This window comes from Rhincodon typus, chromosome 8 (assembly GCF_021869965.1).
Source record: "Rhincodon typus isolate 14 chromosome 8, sRhiTyp1.1, whole genome shotgun sequence".
Taxonomy (NCBI): Eukaryota; Metazoa; Chordata; class Chondrichthyes; order Orectolobiformes; family Rhincodontidae; genus Rhincodon; species Rhincodon typus.
In genome coordinates, this window is record NC_063339.1 from 69,333,436 (window position 1) to 69,356,451 (window position 23,016).

The following is a 23,016-nucleotide window of genomic DNA, read 5'->3' on the forward strand; positions in this document are numbered from 1 at the left end:
AAACAACAAATGCTGGAGACAGCATCCATGGAGAGAGAGCAAAGAGTCACCTAGACTCGAAACGTTAGCTTGCTCTCTCTCCGTGGATGCTGTCTGACCCGCAGTGATCGCCAGCATTTGTTGCTTGCAGTATAGATTCTAGCATCTGCAGTAATTTGCTCCTATCATTAATGTTAAGAGTTTATTTGTCAAATTGTATCAGTGTATTAGGTGATATAAGTATTGTATAGAGGAACAGGAATCATGAGTAGTGAGACATAAAGCACAAACTGTACTGACGAATTCTGATGAACTGGTTCATTGCTGCCTTCAGTATATTTCCTATCAAAAAAATGTACAACATCTGCCTTGTCAGAAATGATGCTTGACGTTCCACACACTAAAGCCACGGTGTTACTGCAGTACTCACGCTGAATTGCCCTGAGTCGTGGGATGATGGTAGGGCTTGCTGGAGGACTTGACTTGCTGCTGATCAGACTCTTCCTCTTGTCCAGAGTGGGAGAGGCCTGCACGGTGATCTTATGCTGGAAATCTGTAGGATATTTGAAGGCCAAAAGAATTCAAGAAGAGTTGGAGAGAGTTGTGGTTGCGGGAGTGGAGGGTTGGGAGGTTGGAGGAGAAGGGGCAGTGGACAGAAATGGTGAGGAGAGCAGGGAGAGAGATGGGCATGAGAAAAAGAGAGACTCAAGTGTGGTTACCTGCCTTTCAAAGTCTTGACCACTTTTACTAGCATTCCCTTTTATTGACCAAGTGAAACATCCATCACTGCCATTTGGTGAGAATGTTTGGGGATAAGTTGCGGAAGGAGAAAAGAAAAAGAGAACCAGCGTCACTTACCAGAGGGCAGACTGATCCGGTTGCCATCCTTGAGCTTGAGCCTGCTCTTCTTGAAGTTGCCTTTGCGTTTCTTCACCTTTGGTTTCTCCTGGTGGAGCTGGTGGAAGATGATATTGAGCTCTCGTTCCAGAATGTCAATCTCTCGCTCGGCCAGCTCCTGCTCCCGGCGCCGCAACACCTCCTCGTGGTTCTTCTGCTGCAGGGCAGCGCGGGACAGCTCTTCCTCCCAGGTCCGCAATTCCTGGTTAAAACACGATGTTACTGGCGAGAGTTAAAGCTAAAGAAAAGAATACTGGTGCAACTGTCCCAGATAAAGCCCACCACCAGGGACAGTTACTGTTCTCTGCTCAGAGCTTCAAGTGTTGATTGTTGTTTTCTTAATCAGCAATCTGGTCCATTAATGTCCATTAGGAAAGGAAATCTAAAGTTCTTACCTGTTTTGGCCTAAATGTGAATCTTCGTTGCGCTCTTGAGCATTCAAGAGATGGGCAGCGAATGCAGACCAAGTCACTGATACCCACATCCCACAAATGACATTTTTTTCAGAAAAATGACGACACTACAGTAGGTAGAAAGACTTGCAAATGGATTATAATGTGGGGAAATGTGAGGCTATGGACTTTGGCAGGAAGAATAGATGAGCTGAATATTATTTAAAGGGAGAAAGATTGCAGAAAGCTGCAGAACCCAAGGGGTTGAGACTTCTCGTGCATAAATCACAAAAGGCTAGCATACAATTTCAGCAGACATTTGGGAAGGCTAATGAAATGCTGGCCATTATTTCAAAGGGAATGGAGTATAAAAATTGGAAAGTCTTGCTAAAACTAGTTAGGCTACACCAAAACAGTAAACAGTTTTTGGCCCCTATTCACATACCTATCTAGATGCCTTTTAAATGTTGTAACTGTACCAGCCTCAACCACTTCCTCTGGCAGCTCATTCCACACACGCACCACCATCTGTGTGAAAACCTTTGCCCTTAGGTCCCTTTTAAATATGTTTCCCCTCTCACCTTAAACCTACGCCCTCTATTTTTGGACTCCCCGACTCCAGGAAAAAAGACCTTGTATATTTACCCTATTCGTGTCCCTCATGATTTTATAAGGTCACTCCTCAGCCACCACTGCTCCAGGGGAAATAGACCCAGTCTATTTAGCCTCCCCTTATACCTCAAACCCTTCAACCCTCATAACATCATTGCAAATCTCCTCTGAACCCTTTCAAGCTTCACAATATCCTTCCGAGAGCAGGAAGGCCAGAATTGCACGCAATATTCCAATAGTGGCCTAACCAATGTGCTATACAGCCTCAACATGACTTCCCAACTCCACTAGTAAATGCACTGACCAATAAAGGCAAGCATATGAAATGCCTTCTTCATTATCCTACCTACCTGGGACTCCACTTCCAAGGAACTACACTCCAAGAATCTGCACTCCAAGATCTCTTTGTTCAGCAACACCCTCCAGGTCCTCACCATTAAGTGTATAAGTTCTGCCCTGATTTGCTTTTTCAAAATGCAACACCTCACATTTATCTAAATTAAACTCCATCTGCCACTTCTCAGCCCATTGGCCCAATTGGAGTAAGATCCTTTGTACCCTGAGGTAACCTTCTTTGCTGTCCACTACACCTCCAATTTTAGTGTCATCTGCAAATTTACTAACCATACCTCCTGTGTTCACATCCAAATCATTTATATAAATGACAAAAAAAAAAAACAGTGGACCCAGCACCGATCCTTGTGGCACACCGCTGGTCACAGGGCTCCAGTCTGAAAAGCAACCCTCCACCACCACCACCACCACCCTCTATCTTCTACCTTCGAGCCAGTCCTATATCCAAACAGGTAGCTCTCCCTCTATTCCATATGATCTAGTCTTGCTAACCAGTCTACCATAAGGAACCTTGTCGAACGCCTTACTGAATTCTATCTCGATCACATCCACCATTCTGCCCTCATCAAACCTCTTTGTTACTTCTTCAAAAAACTGAATCAAGTTACTTGATGGGTTGAATAGCCTGTTTCCACACTGTAGGGATTCTATGATTCTTCTTCCCTTTTCCCACGCCCTGTGGCATAAGAGGCAGACATAGCATACGCTTACATCTGTTTCCACAGGTAGGTTTTACATGAAGCAGGTCACTAGGGAGTTGCCAGGGTTGTATCTTGAGGGGAGCGGTTACACAGTAAGCATGCTGACCGGGATGTTCTCCTGAATTTACTACCTGCCATAGGTGTATCAGAAGGAATTTAGAGGATAACCTGTTTGGTCACATTAAGGGTAGAGCATCTGTGACCACCAAGTTTTGGGCTTGCAGCCTCCAGCCCGAAGATTGGAACACTACCCCTGAGCCGCTTGATCTTCAGACAAGTCTCATAGCGACTCAGTTGGAAAGTGATGATCTGTTCTCAAACTGGAAAACCTACGGAGCACAACAGAGAGATGCACTGTATTGCTACTGCTTCACCCAGCGGTGCTGAATTGCACAAAGGGACGTGCCATCTGGTTCAACTTCGTGTGAACTGGTTCACGATACATTCCTAACTCGTTTCTCACGTGGATGACAAAGAGAATGTCCAACTCAAAGAAAGCAAATGGGTTCGGGAAGGAGGTGAGGGAGTGGAAAACGTTAAGGCGGAAGAGTTTAAATATCCTACTTTCTCCTTTTCCCGGAGTTGTTCAAACATTTCCTGGATCTCCTGCTTCCATTCTTCTTGCAAGGAATGAAATGAATCCTGCGGCATTTCAAAAAAGCCTGACTCCTCGATGGCTGTGAGTTGGTCCAGAATGCAGGTGAACGAGGGGCGGGAGTGTGGATCCGTGTTCCAGCAATCTGAAGCAAAGATGCCAAAATTCATATCCTGTTACGTATGAAGCGCAATAAAAATGTTTATCCTCATTCTACAAGTAGGAGGGGACACAAAAACAGGTCAGGGATAACATGCCTTCACAGCTTTCTGATGGAAAATTAACTCAGCATCGAACCGAAGCAATCCAGTGAAGTGTAGGCATTTGACATGTATTTCACTGTCTGCACAACATGTGCTTATCCCCACCATTCAAGGTGGCTGCAAACAACATTCCCTCCCCGCAACCATACTGAAAATTGCAATAAAAACTGAAAGAAATGTAGATACTGTGGATCAGAAACAAAAAAACAAATTGCCACAAAAGCTCAGCAGATCTGGCAGCAACTGTGGAGAGAAATCAGAGTTACCGTTTTAGGACGAGTGAGCCTTCCTCAGAACTTGAGAACTCGATCCAAAACATGGATTTTTCTCCACAGAACTGCATCCTCTCGCAGAAGTGGTAGGAGTCGGCACTGGTGCCTCGCAGCACCAAGGAACTAGGTTTGGTTTCAGCCCCGGCTGACTGTCTGTGTAGAGTTTGCACGTTTTTCCCGTGTCTGTGTGGGTTTCCTCTGGGAGCTCGTTTCCTCCCACAGTCCAAAGACGTATGGGTTAGGTGGATTAGCCATGGGAAATGCAGGGTTACAGGGAGGATCTGGGTGCGGTACTCTGAGGGTTGGTGTGGACTTGATGGGCCAAATGGCTGTACTGTATGGATTCTTTGAGTAAGCCACCCTCTGTGGATACAAATTTAAAATCGCAGTTGCTCCTATTTCTATTCTCTCCAGCAACTGAAATTTCAGTCCCTCATGCCCTCTAACAGTTTACTTTCCCATATTGCTTTATATTGTTGGCAAACCCAGATATATTACATCATAGAATCCCTACAGTGTGGAAACAGGCCCTTTGGCCCAACAAGTTCACACCAACCCTCACAGCATCCCACCCAGACTCATCCCCCTAATCTACATATCCCCGAACACGATGGGCAATTTAGCATGGCCAATCCACGTTGCCTGCACATCTTTGGACTATGGGAGGAAACCAGAGCACCTGGAGGAAACCCACGCAGACACGGGGAGAATGTGCAAACTCCACACAGACAGACAGTCACTCAAGGGTGGAATCGAATCCGGGTCTCTAGTGCTGTGAGGCAGCAGCGCTAACCAAAGACATTAATGAACAAGGTGGGTTTTTCCCAGCAATCAACAATGGATTCATGGTCATCATTAGATTCTTAATTCCAGATATTTTATTGAATTCAAATTCCACCATCTGCTGTGGTGGGACTTGAACCCAGGACCCAAAATATTATCTGGGTGTCTGGATTAACAGTCCAGCGATAATAGTACTAGGCCATCACCTCCATCTGGTCCCTTTATCTAATTCACCAATATATATTGGAACTGCCTGAGGTCCCAGCCCTGATTTGCGTGGTTGTTTGCAGCCTGTCAATTTGAAAAATGTCCCATTTGCCCCTACGCTCTGCTTTTGGTCCCATAACCAACTCTCCATCCATGCTAATATATTACCCTAATCCCAATTTTATGGTACATGACTGCTTCCTTTGTGGCACCTTATCAAAAGCTTCTTGAAAATCCGACTAGAATGCATCCACTGATTCCTCCTTTGTCTACACTGTTAATTACATCCTCAAAAAAAAAGTGACATATCACACACATAGCAGAATTCTGACTCTGCTTAATTATCTTATTATTTTCCAAGTGGACTGATGCCACTTCCTTAACAATTGATTCAGCGTTTTCTCAAAGACTAATGTGAGGTTAACTGGCCTATTGTTCCCAATTTTGGCTCATTTCCGGAATAACGATGTTAACATTGTGCTACTTTACAATCCACTTGGACCAATCCGGAATCTGGGGAACTCCCGATAATCACAATCCACTGCAGCCTCCTCTTTCAATGCCTTCATGAGTGAGGTTTCAGGGCCAGGAGACTTATCACCTTTCAAACTGATTAATTTCTCAAATATTTGTAGGTTTCTCGTTCTCATTATACTGTTGTTTTCCCACTATTTCTGGGACTGGTTGTATCGTCTAAGATCTCAGCCATTTCTTTCGCCCCAATCTAATTTTTCCTTAATCGCCAGGAAATTAAAGGCTGGTGAGCTTTACGTCAGTGGTAGAGAAATTATTGGAGAAGATTGTTAGGGATAGGATTCACTCACATTTGGAAAACTATGGACTTATTAGAGATAGGCAGCATGGCTTTGTGTAGGGAAGCTCATGTCTCACAAACTTGCTTCAGTTTTTTGAGGAAGTGACAAAAGTGATTGAGGGCAGAGCAGTGGATGTTGTCTAATGGACTTCAGCAAGGGCTTTGACACGGTCACTCAGAACAGGCTGATACAAAAGGTAAGGTCACATGGGATCTGAAATGAGCAAGTAAGATGGATACAGAACTGGGTCAGTCATAGAAGACAGAGAGTATTGGTGAAAGGGTGTTTTTCTGACTAGAGATCTGTCACCACTGTTGTTCAGCAGGGGATCAGTGCTGAGACCCCTGTTGTTTGTAATTGGTGGACAATGTAGGTGACCTAAGTTTACAGATGACACAAAGATTTAGGAGGCTGCAGATAGCAAGGAGGATTGCCAGAGGATACAGCAGGACAAAGACAGATAGAAATTGTCAAGTCATGTTGCCGCTGTATAGAACTTTAGTTAGGCCACATTTGGAGTATTGTGTACAGTTCTGGTCACTACAGTACAAGAAGGAGGCTTCGGTGAAACAGTTTACCAGGACGTTATAAAAGTAGAGATTGCTGGAAAAGCTCAGCAGGTCTGGCAGCATTGTTAAGGAAGTGGCATCAGTACAATTGGAAAATAATAAGATAATTAAGCAGAGTCAGAACCTGCTATTTGTGTGATATGTCACAAATGTAATTAAATGTAATTAACAGTGTAAACAAAGGAGAATCAGTGGATGCATTCTGTGTGGAAAGAAATCAGAGTTAACGTTTCGGGTCAAGTGACCCTTCCTTAGAAGTCATGTCAATTGATCCAAAATGTTAACTCAGATTTCTCTCCACAGATGCTGCCAGACCTGCTGATCTTTTCCAGCAATCTCTATTTTTGTTTCTGATTTACAGCATCCATGGTTATTTTACCAGAATACTGCCTGGTTTGGAGTGTATTAGCTAGGAAGAGAGATTGGATAAACTTGGTCTGTTTTTACTTGAATGTCAAAATAGAAGGGACGGCCTGACAGAAGATTACAAATTTATGAGAGGCAGGGATAGCATGGATAGTTAGAGTCTTTATCCCAGGGTAAAAATTTCAATTACTACAGTCTAAGGTGAAGGAGAGCAAGTTTAAAGGGGATGAGAGAGGTAGGTTTTGTTTTTACACAGATGGTGGAATGTGCAGCCAGAGGTGGTGCTGGAGGCGGATACAATAGCAACTTTTAAGAGGCATCTTGACAGATAAATCAATAGGCAGGGAGCAGAGAGATACGGACTGTGTACAGGCAACAGCTTATTAGTTTAGAAAAGCATCATGTGTCAGTGCAGTCTTAGTGGGCTCAAAAGCCTGTTCCTGTGCTGTCTTGTTCTGTTCTTCGTTCTTTGTTCACTCTCCAGGGGACCCAAGTTTCTTTTCACTAGTCTCTTCCATTTTACGGACTTGTCTAAAGTTTTCCAATTTTTTTTTTAATATTTCTTCCCAGTTTACTCACATATTCTAGTTACTCCCTCTTTCAACTTTGGGTCACCTTTTGCTGGTTATCAAAAGTCTTCCAATCCTCAAGTTTACCGCTCTTCTTGATAATATTATGAATCTTTTCTTTTAATCCAATATTACCCTGAACCTATTTTGTAGCCACACTGGATCACTCTTTCCCTGGAGCTTTAATTTTCAGTGAAATACCTATTCCTTGTAAACCACAATGTATTTTCTCAACCGTTCAGGATTACTCAGATGCCGTAATGTCTTCCGGTGCCCATTCCAGGCATGTATGGCATATTCTTCTACCATTTTGTACTACTGGTCTCCTTGCTGAGGATGAGGTTACAATACAAGGACAACATTTTTATTGTTTAGCAAAGCCTCCGCAATGTAGTTGTGCAACATTTTCAAAACTAAGATATTGGGCATTGCTACATCACCAGTTCATATCAATGTAAAGTGGAAATATTTAAAAGAAGCTACTTGGTGGATAACGAAGGGAATTAGGATATTTTGTACAATGGAGTATCTCTACCAGGACAATTTTCTAAACCAGTCTTTAAACAGCAAGGAAAATGAAGCACAATATTGAAGAAAACATGTTAAATCAAAAAAAGGCTTCAACTCCTACAGCAGGTCTTGGATAAAGAAATAAGATGTTGGAAACATGAACTCATCTCATCCTTTGTTTTAGCTTTCCATTTGAATTGTTGTGTGGATGACAGAGGACATTTCTGGTCCAGTTAAGGTGGACACCTTACCTTCCATCAGTTTGCTGAAAAGTTCTGGGCAGGTTGAAGGAATTGGAAGGGCCAATTTGTTCATAGCCACCCCATAGGCCACAGCCAGTCCATCAATCCCCCTGAATGGAACCTCCCCAGTCAGAAGTTCCCACAGCAACACACCATAGCTGAGGAAAAAGCAGAAGGTGCTCAGTTAGTGAAAAAAAAAAATCGCAATCGCATAAAACTCACAAAACGTAATACAAAAGATCTAGAATTCGAGGTTGATTGCTAGACTGACTATATCTTTCCTGAATGTGGCCACAAACGGGGTGAAAACTCCCATTTTGCAGTCAAAGTTCAACGACATGTGGAATTGAGAGACACTTGGAGTGGGAGGTAGGGGCTGTCTTTCTCACATGATTACATGGCTCCCAGCTTCTCAGACACGCAACATGGCAAGTGCTGGGCTGAGGTCAGCAGGAAATCGATGCCCCACTGTTGCCATGAAGGGGGTCAAAGCCTCCATAGTTAAAGCGTCAGGCATTTACTTGCTGCAAGCCAACACACCGGTTCCCGGTCTGGATGCCTGTAGTAAACATTCTGGCTGTTACCCAGTCAGTCCGCTTCCTTTCCTAGACCAGTCCACTACCTTGTTTTGGTCAGATGGCCATCCTTGGTTACCCACCATTTCCTGCGACACTCCAGCTTTCTCTACTCCTCCACTCCCCTCTCTCCCTACTCAATCATCCTTCATGGCCTGTGCATTGTAGACAACTGTGGTCTGATCTCAACCACAGCAAGGCACAGACAATCTTTCCTCAAAGAGACGACAACTCGCTCCAAAGTCAAGCAGGTACAGCATGTCACCCATTGGATGCTTCTTATATGCCAGGATCCTGCCCGCTCGCAGAGAACTTAACTGGAAAGGGGAAAGTTAATTCTGGTGAGCCAGCCATTTAACAAGCACACACGAAATGCAAAAGCAAGGAGAAGTGTTTCCCACATCCTGCTGTCAGTGAGCTTGATTCATTGTGCAAGTTCTGAGAACTTAACTGCAAGTTAAGTTCATACCCCCTGATCTTTGACCTCTCACTCAATAACGTTCTCCCACCTGCCTGGCTTCCCGCTCTCGGGAGTGGTGCAAGGGTCTGCCCATCAGACAAGAAAATGAACAGTTCCCATACAAAAGTTGTTCTGTCTGTGATTTTTCTTTTTTCAAAAACAGAACAGCCAAGTTCCCGAGTCAGGGATAATTAGTTTCAAACCTGAAGAGTGTTGGTTCTTCGTCTTTAAAACAAAAACATTATTAGACCTATACAAGATAGTCAATGATACAGGCAGCTGAATTCCTAGCTCTGCTTTGAGGATAGGGCAGGGATTCAAAAAAGCCTCAAGCTCAGGGCAAGTATTCTTCACACAAAGAATGATCCAATCATAGAACAAACCAGCAAAGTAAGCAAATCACAGTGAGTTCAGCTATTTTTGGACAGGCCACAACTGGAGTGCTGTGCGCAGTTCTGGTTGCCTCACTACAGGAAGGATGTGATAGCACGAGAGGGCGTACAAAGGAGGTTAACCAGAACATTGCCTGGGATAGAGAGACTGAGTTATAAGCAGTGGCTAGATAGGCTTGGTTTGTTTTCTTTAAAGCAGAGAAGACTGAGTGTTACAAGATTGAGGTGTATAAGATTATGAGGGGTACAGACAGGGCGAAGAGAAAGCAGCTGTTTCCCTTGGCTGAGAATCAATCACAAGAGGGCATAGTTTTAGGGTAAGGGGCAGGAGATTCAAAGGGGATTTGGGGAAAAAAAAACTTTCAACCCAGGGGGTGGTGGGAATCTGGGATGTACTGCCTGGGAAGAGAGTGGAGGCTGGAAATCTTACAACCTTTAAAAAATATATCTGGATGAGCGCTTCAAATATCATAATGTTCAAGCATATGAGACAAGTGTAGGAAATTGGGATTAGCACACTTTTAGTAGTAGCTATGTCAGTGCAGACTTGATGGGCCAAAGGGCCTTTTCTGTGCTGTATGAATCTATAAATCTGCAAAGGATGCGTTGGGTATAAACATGAGAGTGAGGGACATTGAAGAACTTAGCAAGAGGATTGAGTGACGTACCTTTCTTTAAATGGACAAATACATCCGCCTCACTCATGTTTACTTTTTGATATAGCTTCTTGCCTTACAAAGAACCACATCCTTCATACTTGCACTGGACTCTATAAACACTGAGCTTTATGTTTGGAAAGTATCCAGAGCTGTCGATTGCAATTGAGCCTTGTGTGTCTGGACAACCACTGCTAAAATAAACATTTTCAAAACCTATACGTGCACAAAGACTGGGGTGGCAGGGGGAATATAAGTGAGCAGGAAAGCAGTTTGTGTCTTAATAGCATAATTTCTTGAGCCCGCGATCTGGGAATGACCTTTTGGTCTTCCTGTCTGACAGACACAGGGAAGTTTGGAAGTTGAAATGCCTCACATGCCTCATCCTGTTTGACTGCACCCCCATGCCTACCACTGGTCATGTCCTCTCTGACAACCTCACCCTGAATGACGTGGGACGGGGAGGTGAAGACGACAGACAGGGGGCGAGAAAACAAAGAAACAGAAGTTGACAAAGAACCACTCATTAGTTAACTTCGTGCAACTCCTCATCTCTGTGCATGGCAGCACTTTTTCAAAAATGGCATACATGCAAAGTCATAGACACTTTGGTCTAAGGGATTGCAATGGCAACTTTGTAACCCCACATCAATGTCTCATGTAATTAACGTTTCGAAATCATGAACTACCAAAGGTTTTAATCCCTTTCACATGTTCTTCCCAGGGCTCACCCTGGTTTGTAAGAGCTGGATAACATGCCATTCAGTAACCAGCCAGCTAGCTTTCACCCTCACTCTTCCTTCCCTCAGACTAATATGAATTAAGACATTCACAACTTCTCCGTACTGTACATTCCCACATCATTATACTTAGCCAAAGAAATCATACTGCCCCCTATTTTTTCTTTTCAATGCAGAGGATACGGTCAGGAAAAAGGATTTAAGGAACAAGGCTGACCAACAAACTCATACCTCCAGATGTCGCTGCTCTTGGAGAACATGGAGGATCGGATGACTTCTGGAGCCATCCAGGCATAGGTCCCTGCAGCACTCATTTTGGTTGTTTTGTGCCACTCTCGTGCCAGGCCGAAGTCTGTGATTTTCAGAGTCTTGTTACTTAGGCTCTTGTTTTCCACCTTCTCGTGTATTAAAACTAGGGATAAACGGAGCGAGAGTTTTTAACCTCAACAAAAATATCCTTGGTGAACATCTCATCAAAAACTGGGAGATGCCTGCGTCATGCCCTGGCTGGCATATATTCTATTGCGAACTTCAAACCCTAAAAGTGGACAGAAAAGCTGGAAAATATGGCTGCCCGAGGGCACCTGACCTCTTTTATGGATTCAATCGACAATCCCACAAAAGGGAATAAAAGAACATTCCACACTGAAGTGAATCATTGAACAATCAAGTAAGTACAATACATTGAATGGGACATGTTTACGTTTTGAGGAATTCAAATCTCTGAATGTCTCAAAGTCTCAAAAGACATGATCACAAACCTTTTATTTGGAAAAGATTTTGTATTTGTAGAGAAGTGACACAATGGAGCAGCCATGTTGTCTCAATCTGCTCAACGATACAGCTCAAAGCTAGATCCACCGGAAGCGAATGAGTCCAGATTAGCTGTGCGTCAGCAAGCAGCCAAGGACATTAACACCAATATCTTGCAAACTGTTGAATACAACAGAAAGGAGGATTTACCCCAAACACCCTCCCCCACTTCCAAAAATCGTTCCAACCTTAAGTTCACCTGAGAAAACATCCTGGAAATTTGACAACAGATAATCTCACAGCCTGTGAACCTTTCCCTTTCAAGGCCCATACTTCAACTTTAAGGCATCAAAACCATCCAAGGAACTACAGGCCTGTCATGGGAAACTGGAGACTGTAATTCAGAGGATGAGATCATTATAAATATTTTCTAACCAACCTGTTCAGAGATATTATAACACATCTCTGGAGTGGGTGTGGATGAACTCAGGCCGCCTGGTCCATAGGTGGAGATGCTACCACCACAAGATAATTGTAGTTTTTTTTTAAAAATCAACCTGCTCAGATATTTTATTACATCACCGTGGGGCAGGTGAAACTTAAACCCAGGCTTCCTGGTCCAGTGGTAGGGGCACTGCCATTGCAAGATAATTACAAGATATTTTCTAATCAACCAGTTCAGAGATGTTATTACTCATCTCTGAAGCAGGTGACTCTTGAACCCGGGCCCCTCAGTCCAGGGGTAGGGACATTGGCCCTCTTGTGGCACAGTAGCAATGCAAGATAGTTGTAACTTTTTTTTTCTAATTTAACTTATTTCCTAATTAACCTGCTCAGAGATGTTACTACACACGTCTGGAGCAGGTGGGACCTGAACCCGGGCCTCTCAGTCCAGGGGTAGGGACACTACCACTGTGCCACAAGAGGATCAAGGCAAAATAATTATCATTTCTTTATTGACATATTTTCCTAATCAAACTGTTCAGAGATATCTTTACCCACTTCGAGGAGGTGGGACTTGAACCTGAGCCACCTGGTCCATAGGTAGGGATACTACCACTGCACCACAGGATGGCCAATGCAAGATAATTATACCTTTTAAATTTAACCTATTTTTCTAATCAACCAGTTCAGAGATGTTATTACACAACTCTGAAGTTTGAACCTGGGTCTCCAGGTCCAGGGATGGGGACACTACTACTGCACGACAAGAGGGCCAATGCAAGATATTTATAATCTGAAACAGTACATTCCCTTCACCTGCATATAATCCTTGCGCATGTAAGATATCACGTTTGATTTGGGCTAAGTGTGCAAGGATCAATAACCTTATTATTTGAAACAAATAAACCTGTTGCTGCAATTACTTAATTGGGCTACAAATAACGAGGATAAGAAAACACACATCTATCATCACAAGGCAGAGTGGGACATTCTGTCCAAGAGACATGGGTGTCTTCCATCTTCAGGACAGACAATATCAAAGAATTATCCGCCAGAGATTTTCAGGCTGTTCAAATACAAACATTCACTTTTTAGATCGGAGTGTGACTGACAACTTTTTGATTATTAATTCTGATTCTCATTATTATCCTGATGCTTAATTGTGCGTGTGGTACCAATATCCCCTTGAAGCTTTACAACTGTGTGCATCCCCAAAAGTTCCTGTGCAGCAGCCGTGAGTCTGCCGTTTTCAGTTATTACGATGAGATAGGGTCTTGCAAAATGAATGCAAAGGGCCTGTACATTGAAATAAAAACTCAAATTAGAAGGTTACCTTGATTTCTGTGTGCACACACAGCCGGATGCACATCTTGCTCTACGGGGTGAAATTGATGTTAAAGATGCCATGTCATTATGATGATCAGGGGAATTCTTCAACTGTACTGGCCAACAATTCCACCCCCTCCTTTACCACCACCATTACACACCTTTAACCACTGGCAGCAAAGAGGAGATCAGCAAGCATTGCTATTTGAGGGATCTTGCTGCATGCAACATGTTGGCCTCATTAGCCAGCATATGGTTAACACACCATAGTCTCATTGACTGAATGGAGTTTTTTGTGGGATTGACTGAAGTAGAACCCCAATGCAGGATTCCTCCTTCTGATCGCTATCAGATAGATAGCAAAGATCCAGCCCCACTGTTGCTAAAGCTGGGCAACCTTACAATCTTCAGTGCTTTGGATCAGACACAAAGAACGGACATGTAGAAGGCAGTAATTATCACATCTTGTAATGAATCAAGACTTTCATAAGGTTAAATACATGTACATCATTAGTTGGTCCCAGTATGTGATGATTCATTTTAGTGCAAAACAATATTGGCTGGATTTGATCTAATTAACTCAGGAGTTTGAAATGTAGGCTGTGAGGATGCATGAAAAATGCACACTAAGGTTACAAACTCATTACATTCTGCTCACTTTCAACTTCATCATTGAAGCACTTTGAGAATACCAGTGAGAGATCTGAAAAATTAAGTACCTTTTTCACCAGCAACAGGCATTTAATAGGCCAGTATGATCTAGGTCACTCTGCCATAACTACAAGCTGCTATGTGGTGAGAACACCTCCCGAGTGTGTTTCCGTAAAGCCAGCTCCAGTGGGCAAAGAGGAAGGAAGGAAGAACCACCTCATGACAGTCGGTCATTCACTCCTTTACACATCCAACAACCATCCAGGGAAACCTGAGGTCTCTCCACCTTCTCCTTGAACACAGTCCAAGCACCCAGCTGAATTTGTTCTCACATTCAATAACCCTATCTTCAGCTCCAATCGTTTTCTCCAAAGGCATTGTTTTCGAGAACTCTCAGAGGTACAAGCAATGCCTGTCTTCTGTAGGACACGTTAAACATCCTTTGTTCCAGTTTTATTCATGTGTTCTCTCTGACCTCTGTTAGCACTGAGAAAACTGCATTGGTGCTCTTCCCCGTCCTTACCCTGAACTGGAGAATTTCATTACATTCTGCTTCTAAGGAGAGCACTTCTAACTGTTCCATTCCTTTCCTGACCTTCTCCAACCATCTCAGAACAGGGTCTGCATATTGATATCAAAATGCCATCAACTCCTATATTTGCTGTGGTTATACGTCTTCCCAGCCTGGTTCCCGAGGAGATTCCACTTTCCTTCCCCAGTTTTGACATTTCCTTCGCATCTGCTGTGATGATGTAATTGTCCACACCAGAGCTTCTGAAATGTTCTCTGTGTGTTTTATTTCCATGATAGGCACAGTCTTCAATCGTGTCCCTCCATTGCTTACGCTTCAGCCTTTATGGATTCTTTTCCCTCGCGGATCTGTTAGGGACTCCATAGACAATGGATCACCCTTCACCAAATCCATCCTGATCCCATCACCAAATACATCCCCTTTCAGTGATTTCAGACTGGTCACTCCTTAATGGCCTGGTCCACACATGGATTACCTTCTCCCACCTTTTCCCTAGTACATTCCTGTGCATGCACATTTGTCCTTTCACTGCCTCATGTACAACTATACAGAGGCTACAAACACTTCTGCTGGATGAGAAGATGATTTATTATGCCCTGCTCATATGAATGCCACCCCTTCTACATTGTGGAACTGGGTAATTGCTTCCATTCTAACCTCAACTGTGACACTGAGCTTCTGGTCACTCGCTGCTTTGATGGTCTGTCCCACTCCTGGCTCCTTTTCTCTTCAATGAAATCTTGACAGTCTCTGGGAGCAGCACTTCATATTTCTACCAGGAACTTTCCAGCTGTTTGGGATTAACCTTGATTTTGAACAACTTCAGGTCTTAACCATAGTCCGTACTTTCTCTCAAAGCTGGTGGCAGTAAGATGCTATGGGGGTACCAGCGTTTTCCAGGAACAGAGGTGGTGGTTAATCAGTGTTTGGGATGCCTTTTTCTCCCACCAGAGCCAGGCTTCTTTGCCAGATTCTTCATGTTTCCCTCTCATTTACTGTCCTGCTGTAAACCGTTTGCACGTTCTATAGCTTTCGCACATATCTTTCATTTCTCTCCTTCATTGCCTTTTTCTGTCTTCCGTTGTTACAGCTTTTCAGTTAATCAGCTCCTATCCTCCCTCTGATTACACTTCAATTAAGTTTTGTCTTGGTTCCCAGAGTTACACAAGCAGACTTTTACGGATGCTGGAAATCTGAAACGAAACTGAAGATGTCAGGAACACTCAAGGAGATCAGGCAACTTCTTGGAGAGAGAAAAGGATTAAAGCTTAGAGCTTGATGACCTCCCGGTGAATCAGTTCTGACGAGATTCAATGCTACGAGTTGCATGGCAAAATATAAAAGGAGAATGAGAGAATTAGGGGGGCTATTGTGTGAACCCAAATAGAGCACACATACATGCGCACACTAGTGTCAGTTCAAAACTAGTTACTGCACAGTGAATAGCAGAGTGCAGGACACACCCACTAATTCTTAACAACAAAGAAATAATTCCTTGATTCAAGGTTTCAGACAATTTAAGTAACATGAATCATGTTACTTCACACTTAACATTAACATTACCAAGCACTTGGCAAACTTACCTGGTTACTTTGGTTACACAATCAATCATTTAGAATGAGGTTCATGGGCAAAACCTTGATGAGTTTGCCCAGCTATGTCTCCTTCTCTCCAGCCCAAGAACTCTCATGACACAATAACAAACATAATCACATTAAAATTTAAAATATTCAATGGAAAATACTGAAGCCAGTTACACCGGTCAGGAAAAGCAGTGAATCATCTCATTTTGCATCAGTAAAAGGAGGCCATCCAACCCATCATTCCTGCATCAGCTCTTTAAAGAAATATCCAATTAGACAAAATTCCTTACTCTTTCTCAAAATACCAATAAATTTATCCATGTTCACGTAATTATAAAATTTTTAAAATAGGTTTTCATTGAATCTGCTGTCACCATCCCTTTCAGACAGTACATCCAAGATGGAAGCGATGGGAGATTGTGAACTCCAGGATGCAAAGGGATCTAGTTGTCCTGGAAAAAGGTTAGGTGTAGGTTCAGTAAGAAATTGGAAAGCTAAGAGAATGTCATCATTTATTTTGAGGGGAATCAAATACAAAATTTAGGAGGTTAGGATTATGTAATGATCACTGGCAAGGCTGCACCTGAAGTACAATGTACAGTACTGGTCACCTTCGTTTGGGAAGGATGTAAATGCATTAAGAAGCAGTTCTGAGGGTGTTTACAAGACTAATACCTGGAAGGAGCAGGTTGACTTATGAGAAGGGTTGGACGGGCTAGGCTTGTAGATTAGGAAGAGATGAAGTTGGGTCTTGAAGCTTCCAAGTGACGAAGTTGTGATTGTTTCCTTTGGCAGGCATTGTGGGATCATTCTTTGGGAAGAAAGTTTGTTGATGATGAGTCTTGGAAAAATGGCCTTTGTAGCTGAGAGGTAGGCTACCTTATGTTGTGCCATTGCCAAAGGGCACCAAGTTCTTGTTTCTGGCAATTCCTACCAGCCAATTCCATATTTTATAGAACATGGTGAATCTATTGTTCTCCCAAATTTTGCTGTAGTGATTTCCATTCCAAGTTTTCAATCAGGAATGTGACACTCATGCATTTCCCAAACTGATTCATGCAGTCATGCAGCACATCTTTGGATGGCATCTTTCATATTTACTTCTCTCGCTATATAATGATCTTACACAGCATATTCTCTAGGTTTGGATGGACAAATACTATTACTGCAACTGTAAGCAATAACTGTTAGTTTTGTTGCCACACCAAAAGTTACTCCTTAGAAATACAAGAGCCGTGTTTGCTTTGGATGTCATCTGCTGAATGTGGAATCCGCATCGAAGATGGTTTTTAAGATGAACCCCACAAACATGGTTGTGTACTTACCTGTTGAAGAATTTAATTATAGAACATCAAGTTATCTTTTTCAAAGCTGCGGGGACCACATTTGGTTCATAGAAACATAGATAATAGGAACAGGAATTGGCCACTCAAGCCTGCTCTGCCGGTCAATATGATCATGGTTGATCACCCAACTCAGTACCTTGTTCCCATATTTTCCCAATATCCTTTGATTCCCTTTATGTCCACCTCCTTGAAAACATCCAATGTTTTGGCCTCAACCACTTTCTGTGGCAGAGAGTTGTGCAGGCTCAGAACACTCTGGGTGAAGAAATTTCTTGTTTCAGTCCTAAATAGACTGCTCTGTATCCATAAACTGTGACCCCTGGTTCTGGACTCCTCATCATTAGGAACATCCTTCCTGAATTTACTCTGAATAGGTTTGTCTGACATCCCCCACCCTTCCATTCTTTTGAATTCCAGTGAATGTAGTCCTAACCGATCCAGTCTATCTTCCTACATCAGTCCTGCCATCCCAGGAATCAGTCTGGTAAACAGTACAGTAGCAGTTCATAGTTGGATAGCAACTAAAGAAACTTTGGTAACTTTTGAATTCTGTGGCTCTTGAGAATTATTAACTTCCCTCATTTATGACACGTACTGGCTCCTGTTACTATCGCTTGAGCCATTTATCCATTGCTTATTTCGGAGTGAGTGAGTGTGAGTGAGTCTCTAAATCAAGACAAAGTGAAGGAAAGAGATTACGGAGTAATTCATCTTCCAGCTCCTCCATTTAATCACGACCCAGCAATTGTTGAAAAGTGAGCGAGTCACAATTGGTTCAGTGCAGGATTTGTGCTGCTTCTTGCAGCTGAGCAGCCTGCCTTACAACTAGTTAAAGATTCACATCCTGAGCAGTAGCCACATGAGTAAGGTGCCAGAGGACAGCGAGCATCAATGGCACTTCATCTCAGCAAGAGGTTGGACATTCAAGTGTGGAGTGAACAATTTGCACTCTGTTGACTCTGCAGAACAAACTCCCTTGTCAGCATTCCAGGAATATGCCAGCCCTACTATTTCCAGCTGACTGAAATCTGGCTCAGTACAGTGAGGCTCTGCACAGCCTGCCAGCTGCTGCCTGATGTTTGCAAGCTCAGCTTGGTCTGTCAAGCTGATTAAGCAAAAGTGCACTTAACCAGACAGTAAGCACCAGCAGCAAAGTGGATGGCATCCAGCTCTGGAGACTACCAATAAAGAGTCTTCTGTCACTCCAAACTGGACCCAATGCCTGACTGTGTGATAGCAGACTCGTTTAGAAGATGCAAATCAGAATTAGCACTGGAAGCTCCATCTGGCATAGACATTGAATCCTGAAGGGTGCAGTCTCCCAAAACATCATAATCTGCTATTTCCTTTTCACAGAAAGGAAAGGCTAACATAACTCCTCAGAATGATTTCATTAAATTAAATTGTTTAGTTTTCTGAGCTGATGGCAAACTGGAGACTCCATCACAAAGAGTTATATTTTGTCATACATCTTCAGATCGGCAAATCGTAACAGAGGTCAGATAGATCACAAGTACATTCCAGACCACAATGGTCAGTAGGTGGCTGACACAAGGTCAGTATGGCTTCAAAACAAAATTCAGCTAAGGAGCTTCAATGCTGCAATTCAAGGGGGTAAATGCTTAAGTGGTTCACAAAGTTAAGGTTCCAGTCATAGAACATAGAACATTACAGCGCAGTACAGGCCCTTCGGCCCTCGATGTTGCGCCGACCTGTGAAACCAATCTGAAGCCCATCTAACCTAAACTATTCCATTATCATCCATATGTTTATCCAATGACCATTTAAATGCCCTTAAAGTTGGCGAGTCTACTACTGTTGCAGGCAGGGCATGGTTCAACACTACACCAGTTTTCAAACCGAACAAATGTAATTCCTCTACATCCTACTGTGCTTCAGCTGCCTTCTGACAGAGTCCACAGCATGACTCAGCACCCACATACAGAATACACTCAAGTAAAAACAAGGCACAGCCAGCACATTTACACAGTGGCCGAGAGGTTGTATAATTACGATGTCAAAAACTTGACCCTCGTCGTCTGACCAAACTTAGAACATGGCTAAAAGATTTAGACCTGGTGAATGAACTTGAAGGATTATTAGTGTCATGGCAAATCACCAGCTATGACTACATATAGTACATTATATGATTATTTATAGCCGTTCTTAACACCAAGGCTTTAAGCTGCTTAATCTGTTGCAATTTGACCTAAATCCCACCAGGTGGAAGCAAAACCATAGATCTCCGACAAAGCTTGATCCACCATTAAAATGGAAATCATAATTTTACTATTTCAGACTAACAAAGGCAGGAGCATGAATGAGAAAAAGATGGGGAGATACAGTAAGGAGTGGGAAAATTGAATTCATCACAGATAAACATGAAGTGATAGATCTTGACATATGGCATGCTAAGGCAATTTTTGCAAAGTCGTTGGATATACAGAAAACCTGGTCATGACATTATAGCATCCCCTAAACGAAACCCAGGACAGGGGTTCCCTGTGGACTCCTGAGCTCTTTGGTCAGGGTGAAGTGTGGCTCGGAAGGCCAACTCAATGTGACTTTTCCCCACTGACTCGACCCCCAAACCCGCAAGAGGCAGCCCCCAGAAATCTGGAGGCACACCAGAAATTCCGAGTCGACAACCTTTAATTTCCTGAACTGACTTTTAACAGAGCAGTTGTAAGTGCCGCCTGCTGACAGATATCCCCGCCACCAAACACCCCTCCATCCTATCCTCTTTCTGCAAACAAAGGCCCAAGAGTAGGATGGAACAGGAAACCAGTATGCTGACCAGAACTGGTAATTCAATCCCCCTTTTAGCTCGTCCTTCCTGCATTATTCAGGTATCTTTTCGATCCAAGTGGGGCATTTAAATCAAGCACATTGTGTTTCTCAGGGCTCTGAACAAATACTAAAGGTGCTACTTGTGATACGAGTTAATGAGAAAAGAACGTTCCCAAAGTCAAATCAACAATTTCCTCTCTCTGCTTATGAAAGGTTAAAGGTTATGTGGGCATGGTAGATGAAGAGAACACAAGAGTAATTAGTGGGAAACAGGAAACCTCTGAAAAGTATTGATGGACATGCCATTTCTTATTGTAGGCCTTACATCAGTATTACTAATGAAACAAAGAGGGTACAGGGTGAACATATTTCCCAGGGGGACCCAATGAATAGAAGAGATACAGCAACTGCAGAAAGTGCAGGAACAGCTACTTACCAGTTCAAACATGGGTTATGTTCAAGATGATAGCCAAGAAGTAAGGTCCATGGGGGAACAGAATGGATGGTCAGAAAGTGAAGTGTAAGTGTTGATAGAGAGTGACTCTTACATCAGAAAGTGCTCATGGAGTAAAGAAAGTACCTCCAATGGTGCAAAAGAGATTTTGCAATGGCAGCCCCAATAAACTTAGAAGTAAAAGCCACAACTTAAATAGATTAGAGAGTAAAATAAATGCTACAAGCATTCTCTCAACAGAAGTAGAAGCAGAAAGCCTCACGACCATGAGTTTTTGATGGCTGTCAATAAAGCTAAGGACAAACAAATAAGAAAGGATAGAGAGTCGGCAACAGTTTGGAGTTTATTCTGAGGGAGCAGATAAGGTTCAACAAACTTGATTAGATTTGAATGGAAGAAGTCTTTGCAACTGGGACTTAGGGGTAAAGTGAGGCTAGTTACTTGGGTTTTTGAAGAATAAAATTTTTCCACAGCCGGAAAAAGTAATTTTAAAAATCTTTTTGGTTCTTTGCACCATGTATTTTGGGAGTGTAGGTGAACTGATGTACAAGCTGAACTTCTACAAAGTATACTTTTCAGCAAGAGGCACTTCTGATACCAAAGATACTGCAAGTACAGAAGGAAAACCAATGCAAAGTGTCAATGACCTGAATGATGCCCGAGAAGCTGGCTTTTTTCACTGAGATCTATTTTGCTATTCAATTAAATTCTGATACTGCAGTATTTTATTCCTATCATAAGGGGAAAACTCATTTCTTAAGGGGGGTGGCACTGTAGGATTTGAGAAATGCATTAGTAATAAGATTAGAGTAGAATTTAAGATTGTGAATCAGGCTTCTGGGGCTTTCAAACAAATTAGTTTCGATATTAAGCAGAGTCGATCTGCAAAACTTTAAATTAACAATTCTATTCAGAGTTTTATGCCTATCCTGTTTAATTATTTTAGATCATCACAGAATGGTGATGTTACACCTAAAGAAGACCGAGCTAATGTGTAGCTTGGTTCATCAGTTGAAATGACAATGCACTCTGAATACACCACGTTCGTTCTGATGTTCGAGAATCAATGATGGAACACCCTGAAGTGAAGAATATTTTAAGGGAAACATTAATCAAATTAATCTGGACTAACATGTGCTTAATTTTCCATCCTGCATATCCTATGGTGTGGCTTGTAGTTTACTTAACAGCTCTATGGGAATTTCCCGTGAATTTCTGGGCCTCTCTGACATAATCTGGAAGTGGATAGGATCATGCTGTGTTGCAGTGCAATATTACGGCTCAGAGCTTTAACATGAATTACTCTCCCCCCAGTCCCCCAACCTGTCCACACACCTGAACTTGCACCCCCTTGGCTCACATGGATTAAACGGTCATCTGTATGCCCCACAGAGTTCTTGTATCGGGGATGAGCAAAACGTTAAAAACAAAATCACTGTAACACTTTGCATTTCTCAGAGAATGCAGCACATTGATCATGTAAAAAGGGAATAACTTCTGTCTTTATGGTCAGCCCCCCTGCATTCTCCTTCAGTGAACAGAACATATACAAGTCCAAAGATGTGCCAGTTAGGTGGATTAGCTGTGGGAAATGGCCCATAGTGATGTGTTGGCCAGGTGGATTAGCCATGAGAAATGCAGGGGTGGGGGTGGGGCATCCTGGGTTGGAATGCTATTTGGAGGGTATTGGTTTGATGGGCCGAATGGCCCGCTTCCACACTGTAGGGATTCTATGATTCTAAGAAGCATGATAGGTATAGGTACAGGTGTAGGCCACTCAACCTGTCAAACCTGCCTCTTCATTCAATATGATCAAGGCTGATCAAACACTTAACACCTTTTACCCACCCAGTCCCCATAACCCTGTATGTCATTGATAAATTTCTGATTAACAATCTCTACGCTAAACATAAGCAAAGACTGAGCTCCCACAGCTTTCTGTTGCAGAGAATTCCAAAACCCGCTTGACTAAAAAATTTCTACACCCTTTATTTTCACATTGTACCCCCTCATTTACACTCCCCTACCAGGGAAACATCTTATCTGCATTTACCCTGTGTATCTCTAAATTTTTTTTAAGATTAAATGAGGTCACCTCTTGTACAAAACTCAAGAAAATTAAAAAGTGATAGCAAGAACTGCAGATGCTGGAGTCAGAGATAACGCAGTGTGGAGCTGGAGGAACACA

The 23,016-nt window shown here is 42.8% G+C and overlaps 1 protein-coding gene across 1 annotated transcript in view; it reads right to left on the minus strand.

Moving 5' to 3' along the window:
- Positions 1–23,016, minus strand: part of map3k9 (mitogen-activated protein kinase kinase kinase 9) — a 111,038-nt gene that overhangs the window by 22,238 nt on the left and 65,784 nt on the right. Inside the window, exons 3-7 of the mRNA XM_020521658.2 lie at positions 11,181–11,361; positions 8,136–8,284; positions 3,500–3,675; positions 838–1,078; positions 410–532 (exon numbers count right to left, since the gene is read on the minus strand). Coding sequence (XP_020377247.2) covers positions 410–532; positions 838–1,078; positions 3,500–3,675; positions 8,136–8,284; positions 11,181–11,361 — 870 coding nt within the window. The remainder of the gene's footprint in view (positions 1–409; positions 533–837; positions 1,079–3,499; positions 3,676–8,135; positions 8,285–11,180; positions 11,362–23,016) is intronic.